This window comes from Lithobates pipiens, unplaced genomic scaffold (assembly GCF_037356315.1).
Source record: "Lithobates pipiens isolate NorthernLeopardFrog02 unplaced genomic scaffold, aLitPip1_a1.2 Scaffold_19, whole genome shotgun sequence".
NCBI classification, from domain to species: Eukaryota; Metazoa; Chordata; class Amphibia; order Anura; family Ranidae; genus Lithobates; species Lithobates pipiens.
The window spans coordinates 374,184,999-374,204,543 of record NW_027507764.1 but is presented as its reverse complement, the minus strand read 5'-3'; the positions used below and the strand labels follow the sequence as shown (position 1 = coordinate 374,204,543).

The following is a 19,545-nucleotide window of genomic DNA, read 5'->3' as shown; positions in this document are numbered from 1 at the left end:
CATTGTAGTTCAACACACCAATTTAACATACATGCAGTAAATGTCAAATTTTTGCAGCTGTGATCTGACTTCCTGTTAGAGAGTGGCTACATTCGTTCTCTATGGTCCCACAGTATGTATGAACATAGCCACCCTCTCTTCCTTTTTTATGAGATGAACAAAGGAATGTGGACTATGGGATGTGTCGTGTGCATAGAGCAGTGCACATGAGTCGGTGCGTTTTAGAACACAGGCACCTTGTCATGTGAGTGCAGCAGTACATTTCTAGTAACCCAATGCCTGAAGCCAGCCCTTCAGAACAGATAAACATACAAAATACAAAGCCGCCAACCAATCATAGGCAGTAGAGACATTCCTCACCTGCAGCCACATGTATGCATGCTGCTTACATAAGTGCAGCTGTCGAGCAGGGATTGCCTCTGCCAACTATGATCGGCAGCTTTGGCAGCTTCCCAGTGGGATGGCTCAGGCTGGTTTGGACTTGTGTCCGAACATACTTGAGCTCATCCCTGGGAGAGACACAAACAGAAGGGAGCAGAGATCTGCACACTACAGACTGAAACTGTCAGATAACTTTCTTTTTACTGTTCTGTACTGAAGTGGTGACTTTATATCTCTGCAGCAGAATGGCAGGAGCCACTTGCATTGAGAGAAGACTGCATACAGTGCATTGAAAATTTCCCAAAAAAGTAAATGTATTTTATTGGGATTTTATGTGATAGACCAAAAACTTTTAACCGATCACTGCGCTATTCTTATAAAAATATAACACAAAAAAGAGCTGCTAACACACCACTAGGGTATAAAGTGTAAAGTAATCAATGCTGTATAAAAGTGTAGCACTTCAAAAACCAGGCATGTTTATGCCATCCTTACAAAAACATCATATATGTATAAACTTATACCTATACATTCAGTGAAAATTCACAATGTGAAATAGTGCACATAACATATAAGACTTTGCTATAAATCTCATATAAACATTAATTGCTATATAGGCATATAGCTGTGACTATAAAGTGATTCTAAGAAGAATTTCAAAATAAAAGAAGAAAATCAAAAAAGAAAGTCCCAACAAGAAAATACAAAGTCTCTTGTGTATAATATCCGTGTATGGTCCACAAGTGTGCAGGAAATATCTTACACCTCCTTCATAAAAACTCATGCATTAACCACGTGATGTTCCCGTCACCAAGCGAATTGGACGCTTACCAGAATTATTGGATCCACACAAATTTACATTTGGAGGATCGCATAAACTCATGCATATATATGCAGATTCCTTCAGCAGTGCATTTTCCAGGGGGATTTCAAATATAGCTAATCCTTTCGTGTGCTGGGAAGTACTTTATCTCCAGCCATACAAATCCATAGGGGTAGTTGGGCACATATAAAGGAAAACAGGGACCAAAAATAGTGTAATTCCGTTTTTTATAAAAAATTTAATATAAAAGTAATAAACTCACATGTGTACAAGCAGCTGACTTAGAACCGGTGCGGACCAGGGGAATCCGACTGTTCCTCGGGGCTAAGGTTAAGCGCTTATCAGTATAAAACAAGGCTGCAGTGGAGCGAGACTCCACTGCAGCCGTGTTTTATACTGATAAGCGCTTAACCTATTGTACACATGTGAGTTTATTACTTTTATATTTAATTTTTTATAAAAAACGGAATTACACTATTTTTGGTCCCTGTTTTCATTTATATGTGCCCAACTACTCCTATGGATTTGTATGGCTGGAGATAAAGTACTTCCCAGCACACGAAAGGATTAGCTATATTTGAAATCCCCCTGGAAAATGCACTGCTGAAGGAATCTGCATATATATGCATGAGTTTATGCGATCTTCCAAATGTAAATTTGTGTGGATCCAATAATTCTGGTAAGCGTCCAATTCGCTTGGTGACGGGAACATCACGTGGTTAATGCATGAGTTTTTATGAAGGAGGTGTAAGATATTTCCTGCACACTTGTGGACCATACACAGATATTATACACAAGAGACTTTGTATTTTCTTGTTGGGACTTTCTTTTTTGATTTTCTTCTTTTATTTTGAAATTCTTCTTAGAATCACTTTATAGTCACAGCTATATGCTTATATAGCAATTAATGTTTATATGAGATTTATAGCAAAGTCTTATATGTTATGTGCACTATTTCACATTGTGAATTTTCACTGAATGTATAGGTATAAGTTTATCCCTTTCATGACTAAGCCTATTTTTGGAATTTGGTGTTTACAAGTTAAAATCCATATTTTCTACTAGAAAATTACTTGGAACCCCCAAACATTATATATATTTTTTTAACAGAGACTCTAGAGAATAAAACGGCGATTGTTGCAATATTTTATGTCACACGGTATTTGCGCAGCGGTGTTTTAAATGCAACTTTTTGGGAAAAGGGACACTTTCATGAATTAAAAAAAAACAAAACAGTAAAATTATCCCATTTTTTTTGCATAATGTGAAAGATAATGTTACGCCGAGTAAATAGATACCAAACATGTCACACTTTATAATTGCGCGCACTTGTGGATTGACGACAAAGTACGGTACCTAAAAATCTCAATAGGCGACGCTTTAAACATTTTTTACGGTTACCAGGTTAGCGTTACAGAGGAGGTCTACTGCTAGAATTATTGCTCTCGCTCTGACGATCGCGGCAATACCTCACATGTGTGATTTGAACACCGTTTACATACGCGGGCGCGACTTCCGTATGCGTTTTCTTTGCTTTGCGAGCTCGCGGGGACGGCGGGCGCTTTAAAAAATTTTTTTTATTTTTTTATTTATTTTATTTATTTTAAAATGACTAACTTAAAAAAAAAAAAAAAAAAAAAATTTGATCACTTTTATTGCTGTCACAAGGAATGTAAACATCCCTTGTGACAGTAATAGGCGGTGACAGGTACTCTTTATGGAGGGATCGGGGGTCTAAAAGACCCCCCACCCCTCCTTTACACTTCAGTGTATTCAGATCGCCGAAAACGGCGATTCTGAATACCGGATATTTTTTTAAAACCGGCGCCATTGGCAGCCGAGTAAACGGGAAGTGACGTCATGACGTCGCTTCCGTGTTTACTATGAGGAGACTGGAACGAAGCCGATTACGGCTTCGTTCCAGTTCCTCCCCAGCGGCCGGAGGCAGTGCAAGTTGAATCGGTGCTCCCGATCGAACGGGAGCACCGGTAACAGCGGCGGGAGGCGGCGGGAGGGGGGGACGTCCCCTCCCGCTCCTCCGGCATAACAGCCGAGCGGCTTTTAGCCGCATCGGTTGTTATGGCTGGATAGCCAATCGCCCGCTGAACAAAACGGTACCGGGATGATGCCTGCAGGTGCGGGCATCATCCCGGTATACCCCCCAGAAGCCGAGTACGCAGATCTGCGTACGCTCGGCGGGAAGGGGTTATACATATATGATGTTTTTGTAAGGATGGCATAAACATGCCTGTTATGTGATAGACCAACACAAAGTGGCAAATAATTGTGAAGTGGAAGGAAAATGATAAGTGGTTTTCAACATTTTTTTACAAATATCTGAAAAATGTGGCGTGCATTTGTATTCAGCCCCCGAGTCAATACTTTGTAGAACCACCTTTCGCTGCATGTCTTTTTGGGTATATCTCTACCAGCTTTTCACATCTAGAGAGTGAAATATTTGCGCATTCTTTGCAAAATAGCTCAAGCTCTGTCAGATTGGATGGAGAGTGTCTCTGAACGGCAATATTTAAAGCGGAGGTCCACCCTAAAGTGGACCTTCCGCTCATTGGAATCCTCCCCCCCCTCCGGTGCCACAATTGCCACCTTTCAGGGGGGAGGGGGGTGCAGGTACCTGTACAGTACAGGTATCTGCACCCACTTCCGGGATAGCTCCCTGCGGAAAGGGGCGTCGATTATGCCCCTTTCCAAAAGTCCCCCACTGCCTGCTGGGAAACACACAGATCCCAGAGGCAGAGGGTCCATCCTTTTGCGCAGCGCGACTCGCGCATGCGCAGTAGGGAACCGGGAAATGAAGCCGAAAGGCTCCACTTCCTGATTCCCATACGCAAGATGGCGGCGGCAGCACCCGAGAGACGATCGAGAGATCGGATTCGGGTGCCGACATCGCGGGCGTGCTGGACAGGTAAGTGTCACTATTTTAAAAGTCAGCAGCTGCAGTATTTGTAGCTGCTGGCTTTTAAAAAAAAAAAAAAAAACGCGGACTCCCGCTTTAAGTCTTGCACAGATTCTCAATTGAATTTAGGTCTGGACTTTGACTGGGCCATTCTAACACATGAATATGCTTTGATCTAAACCATTCCATTGTAGCTCTGGCTGTATGTTTAGGGTCGTCCTGCTGGAAGGTAACCCTCCACTCCAGTCTCATATCTTTTGCAGACTCTAACAGGTTTTCTTGTAAGATTGCTTTGTATTTGGCTCCATCCATCTTCCCATCAACTCTGACCAGCTTCCCTGTCCCTGTTAAAGAAAAGCATCCCCACAACATAATGCTGCCACCGCCATGTTTCACGGTGGTGATGGTGCATTCAGGGTGATGTGCAGTGTCAGTTTTCTGCCACACAATGTTTTGGTTTTAAGCCAAAAAGTTCAGTTTTCTCACCTGACCAGAACACCTTCTTCCACAACTTTGCTGTGTTTCAGGGCTGGGCTCTCAGCAGCTCCCTTCTCTCTGCTCAGCTGTCTGATAATTGTCAGCACTCATTCCACAGTTGCTCACCTGGTTATCATTTGCTGCTTGTCAGTCCTGCCTACAGCTACCCCCTTCTGGCTATTTAAATTGCCTTGTTTATTTCTTACATGCCTTTGCCTTGGTCAACATATCTTCAGATTCTCTGCTGTGTTTCTGTTAAAGACTGCCCGGCTGATGTCCCTTCTGGTTCCTGATCCTATTATTCTGCCTCCGACTATGCTGATCTCTGATTTCCTGATTATTGGCCTGTTGGACTACCCACTTTGGCTTATGTTTTGACCATGTTTACTGATCTGTACCATTTTTACTATTGTGTTAAAAGGTACTTGAATCAGAAAAGAGCTGGCGACTCGTATGCTCTTGAATAAAAGTCCTTTATTTGGTTACATGGGTACACGGGTACAGGCTATGTTGACACGTTTCGGCTAATAAGCCTTCATCAAAGCATACATGTTTGATTTAAAAACTGATATTTACAACAAAGTAAGCACTCCAAATGGGGCGGGTGCATCCTAATCAGAGCAATCAAAACAATTTAAAAACACATGGAGAAAAAAAAGAGAGAAGCACAGCAGGCATATGAGGGACATATCATGAACAAATAAAGCACCTTCAAAATGGTTCAATAAATGTATCAAACAATGAGACTATATTAACCAGTTGCCGACCGCCGCACGACGATGTACGTCGACAGCATGGCACGGGCAGGCATATGGGCGTACATGTACGTCCCTTGCCTCCCGCGGGTCGGGGGCCCGATCGGGCTCCCGCCCGGTGCCTGCGGCGGTCGGTTTTTGTCCGGGAGCGATCCGGGACGAGGGGGCGGCCATTCATTCATGGCCACCCCCTCGCGATCGCTCCCGACGAATAGGAATCCCCCGTGACATCACTTCCTCTCCTGTAATGTAAACACAGGAGAGGAAGTGATGTATTCTCTCCTCCGTGTCGGTATTTTTCGTTCCGACACGGAGGAGAGCGGATCGGTGAGTTGCACCAACACTCTACACACACAGTAGAACATGCCAGGCACACTCACACCCCCCCGATCACCCCCCCAATTACCCCTGCCCCCCAGTCACAGTGACACCAATGTCATTTTTTTTATTTTTTTTTTGCATTGGTGTCATTTGTGACTGTAATAACTGTTAGGGCAGTTAGGGTTAGCCCCCTTTAGTTCTAATGTACCCCCCTAACCCCCCCAATAAAGGTTTAACCCCGTGATCACCCCCCGTCGCCAGTGTCACTAAGGCTGGGTTCACATTGCAGCGGTTTATGAGAACGAATGTGATTCGCACCGCACTGCAGTGCAAATCACATCCGATCTCTGTGCGATTCGACTTCAGCCATTCGCCGCACCCGCCACACCCGCCGCAAATTCGCACGGGACCCTTTTTTTGGCCCGCAGCAGAATCGGATCGCATGGGTGTTCACACCATGCGATCCGAGTTTGCAGATCGCACTGCGATATGCGAACTGATCTGGGGGTGTCAGTAACATTTCACTGACACTCCCAGCAGTTTGCATAGGGCAGTGTGAACTGCCGCTGGGAGGCATGCGATGCGGGAACCCGCCGCGGATTCGCGGCGTTTCCGCATCGCTCCAGTGTGAACCCAGCCTAATAAGCAATCATTTTTCTGATCGCCGTATTAGTGTCACAGGTGACGCTAGTTAGGCAGGTAGGTATTTAGGTTCGCCGCAGCTTTTTATAGCGCCAGGGACCCCCATATACTACCGCATAAAGCCCCCTGATTGCCCCCTAGTTAACCCTTTCACCAGTGATCACCATATAACTGTTACAGGTGACGCTGGTTGGTTAGTTATTTTTTTATAGTTTCAGGGCACCCGCCATTTATTACCTAATAAAGGTTTAACCCCCTGATCACCCGGCGGGTGTCATTTGTGACTAATAACTGTTAGGGCAGTTAGGGTTAGCCCCCTTTAGTTCTAAGGTACCCCCCTAACCCCCCCAATAAAGGTTTAACCCCGTGATCACCCCCCGTCGCCAGTGTCACTAAGGCTGGGTTCACATTGCAGCGGTTTATGAGAACGGATGTGATTCGCACCGCACTGCAGTGCAAATCACATCCGATCTCTGTGCGATTCGAGTTCAGCTATACAGATAGTATGGCTGAATTCGTGTCGCACCCGCCGCACCCGCCGCAAACTCGCACGGGACCCTTTTTTTGGTCCGCAGCAGAATCGGATCGCATGGGTGTTCACACCATACGATCCAAGTTTGCAGATCGCACTGCGATATGCGAACTGATCTGGAGGTGTCATTAACATTTCACTGACACTCCCAGCAGTTCGCATAGGGCAGTGTGAACTGCCGCCGGGAGGCATGTGATGCGGGAACCCGCCGCGCATTCGTGGCGTTCCCGCATCGCTCCAGTGTGAACCCAGCCTAATAAGCGATCGTTTTTCTGATCGCTGTATTAGTGTCACAGGTGACGCTAGTTAGGCAGGTAGGTATTTAGGTTCGCCGCAGCTTTTTATAGCGCCAGGGACCCCCATATACTACCGCATAAAGCCCCCTGATTGCCCCCTAGTTAACCCTTTCACCAGTGATCACCATATAACTGTTACAGGTGACGCTGGTTGGTTAGTTATTTTTTTATAGTTTCAGGGCACCCGCCATTTATTACCTAGTCTCACTAGTGTACCCCTAAATTTAGGGGTGTCTACTTTCCAAAATGGGGTCATTTGGGGGGGGTTTGTGCCATCTTGGCATTTTATGGCCTTCAAAACTGTAACGCCCTTAGAAAGCCTGAAGGCGGTGCTTGGTTTTCGGGGCCCCGTACGCGGCTAGGCTCCCAAAAAGTCCCACATATGTGGTATCCCCGTACTCAGGAGAAGCAGCAGAATTTATTTTGGGGTGTCATTTCACATATGCCCATGGCATGCGTGAGCAATATATCATTTAGTGACAACTTTGTGAAAAAAAAAAAAAAAAAAAAGTTTGTAATTTTCCCGCAACTTGTGGCAAAATATAAAATATTCCATGGACTCAACATGCCTCTCAGCAAATAGCTTGGGGTGTCTACTTTCTAAAATGGGGTCATTTGTGGGGGTTTTGTGCCATCTTGGCATTTTATGGCCTTCAAAACTGTAATAGGTAGTGAGAAGTGAACTCAAAAATTTACGCCCTTAGAAAGCCTGAAGGCGGTGCTTGGTTTTCGGGGCCCCGTACGCGGCTAGGCTCCCAAAAAGTCCCACATATGTGGTATCCCCGTACTCAGGAGAAGCAGCAGAATTTATTTTGGGGTGTCATTTCACATATGCCCATGGCATGCATGAGCAATATATCATTTAGTGACAACTTTGTGAAAAAAAAAAAAAAAAAAAAAGTTTGTAATTTTCCCGCAACTTGTGGCAAAATATAAAATATTCCATGAACTCAACATGCCTCTCAGCAAATAGCTTGGGGTGTCTACTTTCTAAAATGGGGTCATTTGTGGGGGTTTTGTGCCATCTTGGCATTTTATGGCCTTCAAAACTGTAATAGGTAGTGAGAAGTGAACTCAAACATTTACGCCCTTAGAAAGCCTGAAGGCGGTGCTTGGTTTTCGGGGCCCCGTACGCGGCTAGGCTCCCAAAAAGTCCCACATATGTGGTATCCCCGTACTCAGGAGAAGCAGCAGAATTTATTTTGGGGTGTCATTTCACATATGCCCATAGCATGTGGGAGCAATATATCATTTAGTGACAACTTTGTGTAAAAAAAAAAAAAAATATTTTTTTTTTGTCATTATTCAATCGCTTGAGGCAAAAAAATTAAATATTCAATGGGCTCAACATGCCTCTTATCAATTTCCTTAGGGGGTCTACTTTCCAAAATGGGGTAATTTGGGGGGGTTTTGTACTGCCCTGCCATTTTAGCACCTCAAGAAATGAGATAGGCAGTCGTAAACGAAAAGCTGCGTAAATTCCAGAAAACGTACCTTAGTTTGTAGATGTGACAACTTTTGCGCAAACCAATAAATATACAATTATTGACTTTTTTTTTACCAAAGACATGTGGCTGAATACATTTTGGCCTAAATGTATGACTAAAATTGAGTTTATTGGATTTTTCTAATAACAAAAAGTAGAAAATATCATTTTTTTTCAAAATTTGCGGTCTTTTTACGTTTATATCGCAAAAAATAAAAAATCGCAGAGGCAATCAAATACCATCAAAAGAAAGCTCTATTTGTGGGAAGAAAAGGACGCAAATTTTGTTTGGGTACAACATTGCATGACCGCGCAATTACCAGTTAAAGCAGCGCAGTGCCAAAGTGTAAAAAGACCTCTGGTCATTTACCAGCAAAATGGTCCGGTCTGAAAGTGGTTAAACAATGCGATTATGTTAAAAAAAGATTTATGTCCATGCTATCATTCAAACCATACAGTTTTCTAGTATTGAGGGTATGGAGCCACCAAACTTCACACTTAAGCAAAATACAATGTGTCACCTCCTCTTGGGGTTTTTTTTTCTAACCTGGTCAGCACCAAAAAAGTGTCAAGATCAGGGGCGGACTGACCATTGGGCTACTCGGGCACTGCCCGAGGGCCCCATGCCACTAGGGGGCCCCATCAGGGTTGCCAGCCTCAGTAAAACCCAAGATTATAGTTGCCCCACCTCTCCAGTACCTTCTCAGCCAATAGAAACATGTCTGTGTGTACTGTGTGTGTGATATTATACTGTGTGTGTGTTTGTGTATACTATCTGGCCCCATAATCTCTGATTGCCTGGGGGCCCCATAATCTCCTATTGCCCGGGGGCCCCATGAGTTGTCAGTCCGCCCCTGGTCAAGATTACCATGATGGAATTCCCAGAAATGTTGACACATTTGAGATATTTTTAGCATTAATATTTGTAGTGTTGTTCACATGTTCCGAGATTCTAATTATCAACGGACATATAATGCACCCAACTTACTGTAGACTGCAGGCACTACACTGAATAACACATACCACAGATTTAGAGTTGCAGTTTATATACTGTTTGATGGTATATGTTTTCTTGGTAGAAAAAGAAAAGACTGAGGTGCTTTTTTTTTATGTCTATGACACTGCCTACAGGTGGTGTGGCCACACACGTAGGAACCTACAGTGGAAAGCCAGGTCTGCAATTTGTTTGACTTCTGAGAGCAAAACAAGCTGGGTGACAACTTACTTCCCAGACTGGGGGCCCTTCTACTGGAAAATTGGAAACCCCCCTGGATAACAGAGTACAGATCCTTGTCAGCATACAAAATGGGGAGATGTGCTTTAAGAATCGCAACGATTTTGTTGTATTCTAAATAAAATGTAGTGATAAAATTAACTTTTATTTCTATTGTTATCACTACACTGTTGTGTTTATTTATGCCATTATTCTGAATCATCTCCACCTGATCTCTATGAAATGCTATATTTTTACTTCTAGCTATTGACCGTGTATTATAGCCCCTTTCTTTGAGTCGCTTTTGAATCACTATGCATTCTTGAAAGAAATCCCTGTCTGTAGAGCAGTTTCTCCTGGCCCTGATAAATTCACCAGTGGGCAAAGACTTGATGGTGTGTCTGGGGTGACAGCTATTAGCCTATAAAAGGGAATTCCCTGCACAGGGCATTCTAAAAGTTCTGGAAGTCACTGTGTTGCTATCCAGATGCCCTATCAAGGTCAAATCCAAATAGTCTATTTGGGTGAGGTGGTGCACACAGGTGAACTCCAGGTTTAGGGAGTTGGTATTAATATATTTCATAAAGTCACCTATGTCACCACTCAATCCATGCCATACTACAATCAGGTCATCAATGAAACGACCATACCAGGTGATGTTGGTTTTAATTGAGTTACCATGGGCAAATAAAATAGATTCTTCCAACCAGCCCATGTAAAGATTTGCCAAAGGGGGAAAATTTAGCCCCCATGGATGCACCTTGACTCTGAATGTAGTATTGTTCATCAAACATGAAGAAAATGTGTGTCAGGAAGAACTCTACTGCTCTACAAATAAACTCACGTACATTAGGACTGTAACCACTGTAGTATGAAAGATGATGTTTAATGGCTGACAGTGCATGTGTGTTGTTTGTGTTTGTTTGTTTGTTTTTTCCACCATAGCTGTGGATCTCTGCAGCTCCTTCAGAGTAATAATGGGCCTCTTGGCTGCTCTCCTTGCCCAGCCTGCCAGTTTAGGTGGACGCCCATATCTTGGTAGGTTTGGAATTGTGCCATACTCTTTCCATTTTTGGATGATGAATTGAACAGTGCTCCGTGAGATGTTCAAAGATTGGGACTTCTCCACAACTTTATCCCTGACCTGTCTAGTGTGCTCCTTGGCCCTCATGATGCTCTTTGTTCACTAAGGTTCTCTAACAAGCCTATGAGGGCTTCACAGAACAGCTGTATTTATGCTGAGATTAATGTACACACAGGTGGACTCTATTTACTAATTAGGTGACTTTTGAAGGCAATTGGTTCCACTAGATTTTGGTTCGGGGCATCAGAGTAAAGGGGGCTGAATGCAAATGCACGCCACACCTTTTCATATATTTATATTCATATATTTATTTGTAAAAAAAAAATTAAAAATCATTTATCATCTTCCTTCCACTTTACAATTATGTACCACTTTGTGTTGGTCTATCACATGAAATCTGCCCTCTTGTTGCATTAAACCGCAGCCCAAATCGGCTGCTGCCCAGTCGCTAAACCTCTGCAGTTTAAGCCCCTTTCACACTGGGGCGGGAGCGGCATCAGGGTTAAAATGGTGCTGTTTTTAGCGCCACTTTATCGTCATTTTAGCGGCGGTATTCGGCCGCTAGTGGGGTGGTTTTACCCCCTGCTAGCGGCCAAGAAAGGGTTAAAACCACCACAAAACACTGCTGCAGCTGCGCTTTGTCGGCGGTATAGCCGCACTGCCACATTTATTTCAATGGGTAGGAGCGGTATACACACCACTCCAAAGATGCTGCTAGCATTACATTTTTTACCGTCCTGCCAGCACACCTTTCCAGTGTGAAAGCCCTTGGAGCTTTCACATTGAAGTGTGAGGAGCGGCTCTTTCAAGGCGCTTTGCAGGCAGTATTTTTAGCACTGTCGCGCCTGCAAAGCGCGCCAGTGTGAAGGGGGTCTTTTGCCTCAAAATCCATCAGATTTTTTTCCGATGGATTTTGTCCGAAACTTGTGTTGCATACACACGGTCGCACCAAGTTGTCGGAAAATCCGATCATTCTGAACGAGGTTACGTCAAACACGTATGTCGGGACTATAAACAGGCCAGTAGCCAATAGCTTTCGTCTCTTAGTTTATTCTGAGCATGTGTGGCACTTTGTCTGTCGGAATTGTCTACACACAATCAGAATTTCTGCGATTGGATTTTGTTGTTGGAAAATTTTAGATCCTGCTCTCAAACTTTGTGCGTCCGAAAATCCGACAGAAAAAGTCCGATAGAGCCCACACACGATCAAATTTTCTGACAACATAATCCGATCAGATTTTTCCATCGGAATTTCCGACCGTATGTACAGGGCATTAGAGTACGGGCAAATGTGAACAGACTCGAAGGACAAGAAAAAAAGTGGCTACTTTTGTTTCTAAATATAAAGCCGTTGGCTACTTTTGTATCTGGCTATATACACTTATTTTAACCATTTCCATACGGGGCCTATTCTGGCACTCCTCTCCTACATGTAAATGTTATATATAAGCAGACACTCTAGGGAATAAAATGGCAGTCGTCGTAACTTATTATCGCACGGTATTTGTGCAACAATTTTTCAAATGCATTTTTTTGGGGGGGGGGGGGACAGTATCGTGATTTAAAAAATAACAAAACAGTAACGTTAGCCCAATTTTTTATTTATTTTTTGTTATAATGTGAAAGATGTTACACCAAGTAAATAGATACCCAACATGTCACTCTTTAAAATTGCGCACGCTTATGGAATGACGCCAAACTTTGGTACTTAAAAAATCTCTATAGGCGACGCTTTAAAAATCTGCTGACATCGTAGAGCTGGTCCAAGAGAACAAAATATTACAGCGCACACATGTAAAAAAAGACATTTACCACCTGCAAGGCTATTTAAAACACCTAGACAGTTTAAAAAAATATGGGGATTTGGTCACTGCGACAAAGTACCCCATGGTTAGTGGGTCCTACACTATCCATAGACTGGTATATCCTGCTTCTCAGAACCATGGGAACCATGCACTCCTCTCTAAGGGAGAACTAAAGTTCTTTACCTATGACACAGGTGGACACTAATAACAGGTACTGATGAAGGAGTGGGGTGCTCCTGCCCAAAAGCTTGGGCAAGACAGTAATGAGAGGCACTGATGAGAGAGAGGGGTGTTCCTGCCCAAAAACTTCGGGCAAGACCGCTTTGGGGTTGGGATCTGCCCACATGCCTGGGCCTGAGCCAGCTGCTCCCGCCCCCTCGACAGCCCAGCGCTCCAGTGAGTGAGGAGGGGGCAGAGCATAGAGCTGTGACTGACAGTCACCAGCTCTCTGCTCGGGGAGCTGTGAAAACCGAGCGATCTGTGGTGTTAGTTTGCTCAGTTCTCAGTGTTAAAGCGGAGGTCCACCCTAAAGTGGACCTTCCGCTCATTGGAACCCTCCCCCCCTCCGGCGCCACAATTGGCACCTTTCAGGGGGGAGGGGGGTGCAAATACCTGTACAGTACAGGTATCTGCACCCACTTCCAGGATAGCTCTCTGCGGAAAGGGGCGTAGTAGGGAACCGGGAAATGAAGCCGAAAGGCTCCACTTCCTGATTCCAATACCCAAGATGGCGGCGGCAGCACCCGAGAGACGATCGAGAGATCGGCTTCGGGGTGCCGACATCGCGGGCGTGCTGGACAGGTAAGTGTCACTATTTTAAAAGTCAGCAGCTGCAGTATTTGTAGCTGCTGGCTTTAAAAAAAAAAAAAAAACGCGGACTCCCGCTTTAAAGCTGACGGGGGACAGATCCAGCATAAGGTAAGTACTAGATAAGTATAAATCTGCAAAAACCCCAAACCCCATAGTTCTCTTTTAAAGCTATAGGTGTCTTTGTGTGGATATAGTTTTCCTTTGCAAAGATAGTGGTTACTCTTTGTAAATGAACATACAAATCTGAGGGAACAGCGCCCTGTAAAGAATAGGAGGGGTGATCATTACAAAGCTGCAACTGTTTTCTGTATGTGTATATATAAATAAACCATTGGTTTAGTGGTACAGCAGTTGAAACTATTAATAGGTTCGTGCGCTAATATTTAAATAATTATAGTGGTGCGTATATCCTCAGAACATGCAGATTAGGCTCCTCTGACCTTCTCTTTGAAGAAGGCTTGTATTGCTTGTCTGGCAATCTCTGTTTATATTGTGGGGAGGCTAAACATTTCTCGAGGACTTGTTTAGTGAGACCTAGTAAGTGGCCATCTCATGACTTTCCCTATCCTTGCTGTTCACCCGGGGTCAATCAAACTCATACTGCTCTTTGGCATTTTTCACACAGGCATACCGATCTGTCTGCCTGCGCAGGATGCATAAGTATTCCCTGTTGATCTGTGCAGGCAGCCTGTTCCGAACAATCAGAATACAGTCTGTCTGTGTCCCAATCCATGTATTGGACCTACACAATGTGCATGGAGGTTTGCACAGGTCTGTGGAGCCGGCCACCCGCCTGTCATTAATTTGAACAGGCTGTCTGCATGGAACACCTCTGCATCCCATGCGATTGAAGAGAGCCCCTTCGCATGGGCATACAGATCGATACACCCATGCGAATGAGGCCTTGCTGTCACTATACAGGTATGTAAAGAAAGTGAGGAGGGGAAGCGCCAACTTAATCGTACTGAATTCAGTGTAAGGTATAAAACTTACAGGTCCATGGGGTGGAGTTGCCCATCAAAGATAATAACGTCCTGGGGTGCTCTGATGCCACTCTGCTGGCTCCAGTATTGATCCCTTGGCCATGGGGGTGTTGATTTCAGTCACAGGCTTCTGTGCAGTATCCACTAAACAGGAACCGTGGATACTGCACAGAAGCTAGTTAAATTTATTTAGCAATGTATTTTTTAGGTCAGGTCTCCCTAAACCTGGTGGTTGATTGCTACTGCCTGCCTCTGAAATAAGCTTCCAGAAATAGAGTAGGAGGGTTAGCCACTGGGTTAAGAACATTTATCTGATCTCAGCAAATCCCTGGGGTTAGGTCCTGAAGGTGTGGCTGGGGAGAAGATGCATTTTTGGGAGGATCTGTTCAGAACTCTCTCCCTTCAGGGGCCTCTGCCCCTCAGTAATACTGAAGAGCTTTTGCCGTTAGGCCTCAGCATGTGCTTTTTGGCACCATTCGTTTTCACGTACCAAAAAAAAAAAAAAAGAAGCACTGCATTCTCCGAAGTGTGGGGGTGCCATTAAGAATTTGAGTGGGCATGTGCTAAAAGAGCAATGTGTTTTGGGCGCAGGGACGTGTGGGATGTACACCCACATAGATGTGAACCTAACCTAAGATCTTTATGTAAGGAGCACAGATAGACAATACATAATAGCAAACAAGTTAAAATTTTAAACATTTTGTGAGATCTGTGGATAATCACATTTTCTAATTGCACTATAAATTTTAGTCTTTGCTCTGCTACAACCCTGTCCTCAAGTACCCCCAACAGGCCATGTTTGCAAGTTTTCCTTGCAGTTGTCTTGCACGGTGCTTTTAAATCAGAGTTAATGGCTTGGTATTTTGGACAGCTATTTTATCTAAGAGAAATTCCCAAAACATTACCTGTTGGGGGTAATTGAGGACAGGGTTGAGAACCACCGCTTTGCTAAATGGAGGCCTATGTTTATATTATTTAATCATGTAATCCACAATTTGTGAATAAGTCTTCTTGTATTTTAAAATCTTATTTACTATTAAATTCACAGAGATCACCCATTGCTTAAATTGAGCAATGTTATTATATCTCCTCACATGGGCACTGCAACACGTGATTCTCTGTGTGCTACGATGGAAGATATGGTACAGAGTATGATGGATGCTGTTAACAGTCATTCGATTTCCTTTGAAGTCACTGACATCTAATTGAAGAGTTCATCATCTTGGTAGTTTATTAAAGACCATTTATATACATCGACCCTTATATCATCCTAAAACTTAGTGCCCATCTAGCATGAATGCTCTACAAGTCTTTTCACTAGTGGTTGATTCAAATATTTGATCTTGTTATCTGTACTAACTGAAAATGTTTTGTGCACGCTACATCAGATCGTTTGTGGGTTGCATGCTGGAAAAGATGAAAGAATACATAGTTATATACGTTTAATTTAGATATACAGTATCTGTAGCTACAGAATTTTCTTCTACTTCTGCAGATTTAAATAAACCTGTTAAGTTTTTCTTTTACTTGCAGATTTGACCTGTGTTCTATTGTGTTATAATATTGTATAATAGAGTGTAAGAAATAAATATTATTCAAAAACTGTATGAAATAAAAGGTTTTAATCCGCTAAGCACAGAAGGCATTCTGATTACAACTGATAAAGTAAAATAATTATCATGTATTTTTCTATTGATTAAATTACATTACCAAATGATTATATTCTAGTGTTAGTTTGTTTTATAATAACAGGTTCACTTGCTAAAATTACTGTTCAAAAAGATGTTAAAACAAATGGTTGTCCTCTGAATTATTGAAATGCCTTGTGGAACATGGAGGCAGTTAAGCTAACTATAGTTAATTGAATTTTGTTGATTCCTGTTGTATCAGCCAAAATTCGAGCTGTAGGTGGCCCTGTCAGCATGATCCAGCTTGACAAAAATCAAGTTAATTTCCGTCTGGCTCAATAGATTTTTATCAGCAGATCAGTGACTGTGTCAAATGCAGTCACGGTTCGGCAGGAGTACTGCTAAGATTGCACCTTTGGGGAGTAATATTGTGGTGCACATAGTGCATCATGGCGAACAATGAGTATGGCCAAATTGCATTAAACAAGGGGAAATGCATAGGTAAATAAACCTGAGCTTTCTATTACCCATAAAAATAGGATTTTTGAATACAGCTTACGTGTAAAATCCTTTTCTTGAGAGTACATCTTGGGACACAGAGCCTTCATTACATAGTGAGTTAGATAGGCACCTTCGGTGATTGGACACTGGCTAACACCAATTAAGGAGAATTCCTCCCCTATATAACCCCTTCCATATGGGAGGCACCTCAGTTTTTTAGGCAAGCAATAGGAAACCACGTAAAACCCAAGAAGGGCGGGAGCTCTGTGTCCCGTGATGTACTCTCAAGAAAAGGATTTTACAGGTAAGCTTTATTCAAAAATACTATTTTCTTGATCATACATCATGGGACACAGAGCCTTCATTATATAGTGGGATGTCCCAAAGCAATGATCAGTTTGAGGGGAGGGAGACACAGATCAGAATTATAGACTGCCACGGACCAGAGGAACTAAACTGCAGCCTGCAGTACTCTGCACCAGAAAGCAGTATCCTCTTGCCCTCTTACATCCACCTGATAGAATCTGGTGAATGTATGGACTGATGACCAAGTCACAGCCTTACAGATCTGAGCCATGGAGGCCTGGTGATGCACTTCCCAAAGAGCACTAACAGCCCTAGTTGAGTGCGCTTTCACTTGAAAGGGGGAGTCTTCCCCTTTATAACATACACCTGAAAAATAACTTGTCTAATCCATCTAGAAAGAGTGGATTTCGGCGCTGCCTCGCCTTTTTTAGGGCCTTCTGGCAGGATGAATAAGCAATCAGTTTTCCGTATCTGAGCGGCTGCCTGCAGATAGATACTGATTGCTCTTACAACATCAAGAGTGTGCAAAGATTCTTCTTCCGTGGACTGCAGTTCTGGAAAAAAAAGGATGGTAGGATCACATCTTGATTCAAATGGAATCCAGAAACCACCTTGGGTAGGAAGGACCTATTAGGACACATCACTACTCTGTCCTTGTGAATAATCAAATATGGTTCCTTGCTTGAAAGAGCTGCTAGCTCTGAAATTCTCCTAGCAGAGGATATGGCTATCAAGAAGACTAATTTCTTAGTCAAAAGTGCTAAAGAAGCCTGGTGCAATGGTTCAAAGGGTTGTCCCTGCAATGCAGACAAAACTAAATTCAGATCCCATGGGCACACCGGAAGTTTGACTGGCGGATTTAGTCACAGAGCCCCCTGAATAAAAGCCCGGACAAGTGAATGTGACGCAAGTGGCCTCTGAAAAAATACTGACAAAGCCGAAATTTGGACTTTGATAGTGCTCCGGCTAGTGATAAGGCCAATTTCATCTCTAGGCCTGACTGGAGCAAGGCCAGGATCCTGCTAATGACATACTTTCTAGGATGGGTTCACACCAGGAAACATATGCCTTCTATATTTTGTAGTAAATAAGCCTGGAGGCCAGCTTTCTGGCATTGACCAGAGTAGAGAGGACTGACTCCGAGAGTCCGCAGTCTTTCAGAATGTGGGTCTCAGCAGCCAAACTGTCAAATTTAGACTTCGTAAAGCAGGATGGTAAATTGGACCTTGCGAGAGTAGATCTGGCCAGAGAGGAAAGATCCAAGGCCTGCCCACTGCCATCTTTACAATCTCTGCATACCAAGGCCATCTGGGCCAAGCCAGGGCTACTAAAAGAACTGACTTTGCTTCCCTTTTGACTCTCCCCAGGAACCACGGAAGAAGCGGATTCGGCGGGAAGGCATAAATTAGATTGTATTTATCCCATGGAATTGTCAGAGCATCTGACCCCTGAGCAAGTGCGTCCTTTGTTCTTGACACAAACTTGTCCAGCTTCTTGTTGAATCTGGACGACAACAGACCTACATCCGGAGTACCCCATTTGTGACATATGGTCTGAAATATGTTGGGGTGTAGAAACGTTTATTCTTTTTGATTGGTAGAAGTGTAGAATTACCACCAGTAATCTTTTGGATGAATTTATCCAAGTCACCCCCAAATAAGCATTCCCCTTTAAACGAGAACCCAGTTAAATACTTTTTACATGAAAGCTCAGCTGCCCGATTTTTAAGCCAAAGGGACCTGCGCATGTGTACCAACAGGAGAGATAAATGAGATGCTTGTTGGACAGAATCGAAAACGGCATCAATCATAAAACACAGAACCTGGGGAAGGTCTGCATAGTTCTACACTTTCTCACTGGGAAGGAGGCTAAGCATCTGCTTAACTTGTTCCTTGAGGAATTGACACAAACCAACAGTTGTGACTGTAGGTTGGACTACAGCGCCAGCCATGGAAAAGGAGACTTTTAATAAAGTCTCTAGCTTTTTATCAGTCGGATCCTTAAACACTTGAGCATTGTCCAAAGGGAAGGTCAGGTTTTTATTCACACACAAGAGACAGCCGCATCCACGGATGAGACCCCCTACTTCTTGGGGAAACTTTCCTCCAGAGTATAAAGCATAGACAACCTTTTAGGAGAAGAAAACAATTTATCAGGATGCCTCCAGTCCTCATACATCAATTTATTCATTAAGGGATAAATTGGAAAGGAAAAGGCAGTCTGTGGCATTCTGAAAGTGGTACGCACCAATTCAGTGTAATACTGGACCTGCTTCTTGAGTGCCTGAGAGGAGGAAACTCTTCTTCATCTGAATCCTCTGACTGCTCTTGATCCCTATCCCAGGATAGGGATCTCTCCTCATTGTCAGAAGAATAATCTGAAAGAGAAATTGCAGCAGAGGGAAGGGAAAAATGCATAACTCTTCCTTCAAAACCCTCCAATGTAGCCTTACGGGAGTCTTCGGTGACATAATCTGGGGCTGCAATATTAGGAGAGGCTGCAAAACCTGACAGGGGCACTGACTCATCTTGTGAGGCTGGCTCCAGTCTTGCAGGGGAGGATGGTAACTTACAGGCATCTTTAGGACC

General features: G+C 43.6%; 1 protein-coding gene across 3 annotated transcripts in view; it reads left to right on the top strand.

Annotated features, from left to right (window-relative positions):
* Positions 1-19,545, top strand: part of LOC143996978 (glyoxylate/hydroxypyruvate reductase B-like) — a 77,683-nt gene that overhangs the window by 45,323 nt on the left and 12,815 nt on the right. For 2 of the 3 annotated variants that reach the window (XM_077492312.1, XM_077492313.1), the window contains exon 6: positions 15,571-16,242. The exons of the other annotated variant lie outside the window; for it this stretch is intronic. In XM_077492312.1, coding sequence (XP_077348438.1) covers positions 15,571-15,727 — 157 coding nt within the window. In that variant the 3' untranslated portion in view covers positions 15,728-16,242. Of the gene's footprint in view, positions 1-15,570; positions 16,243-19,545 lie in introns of those variants that run through there. 3 annotated transcript variants of the gene reach the window in all.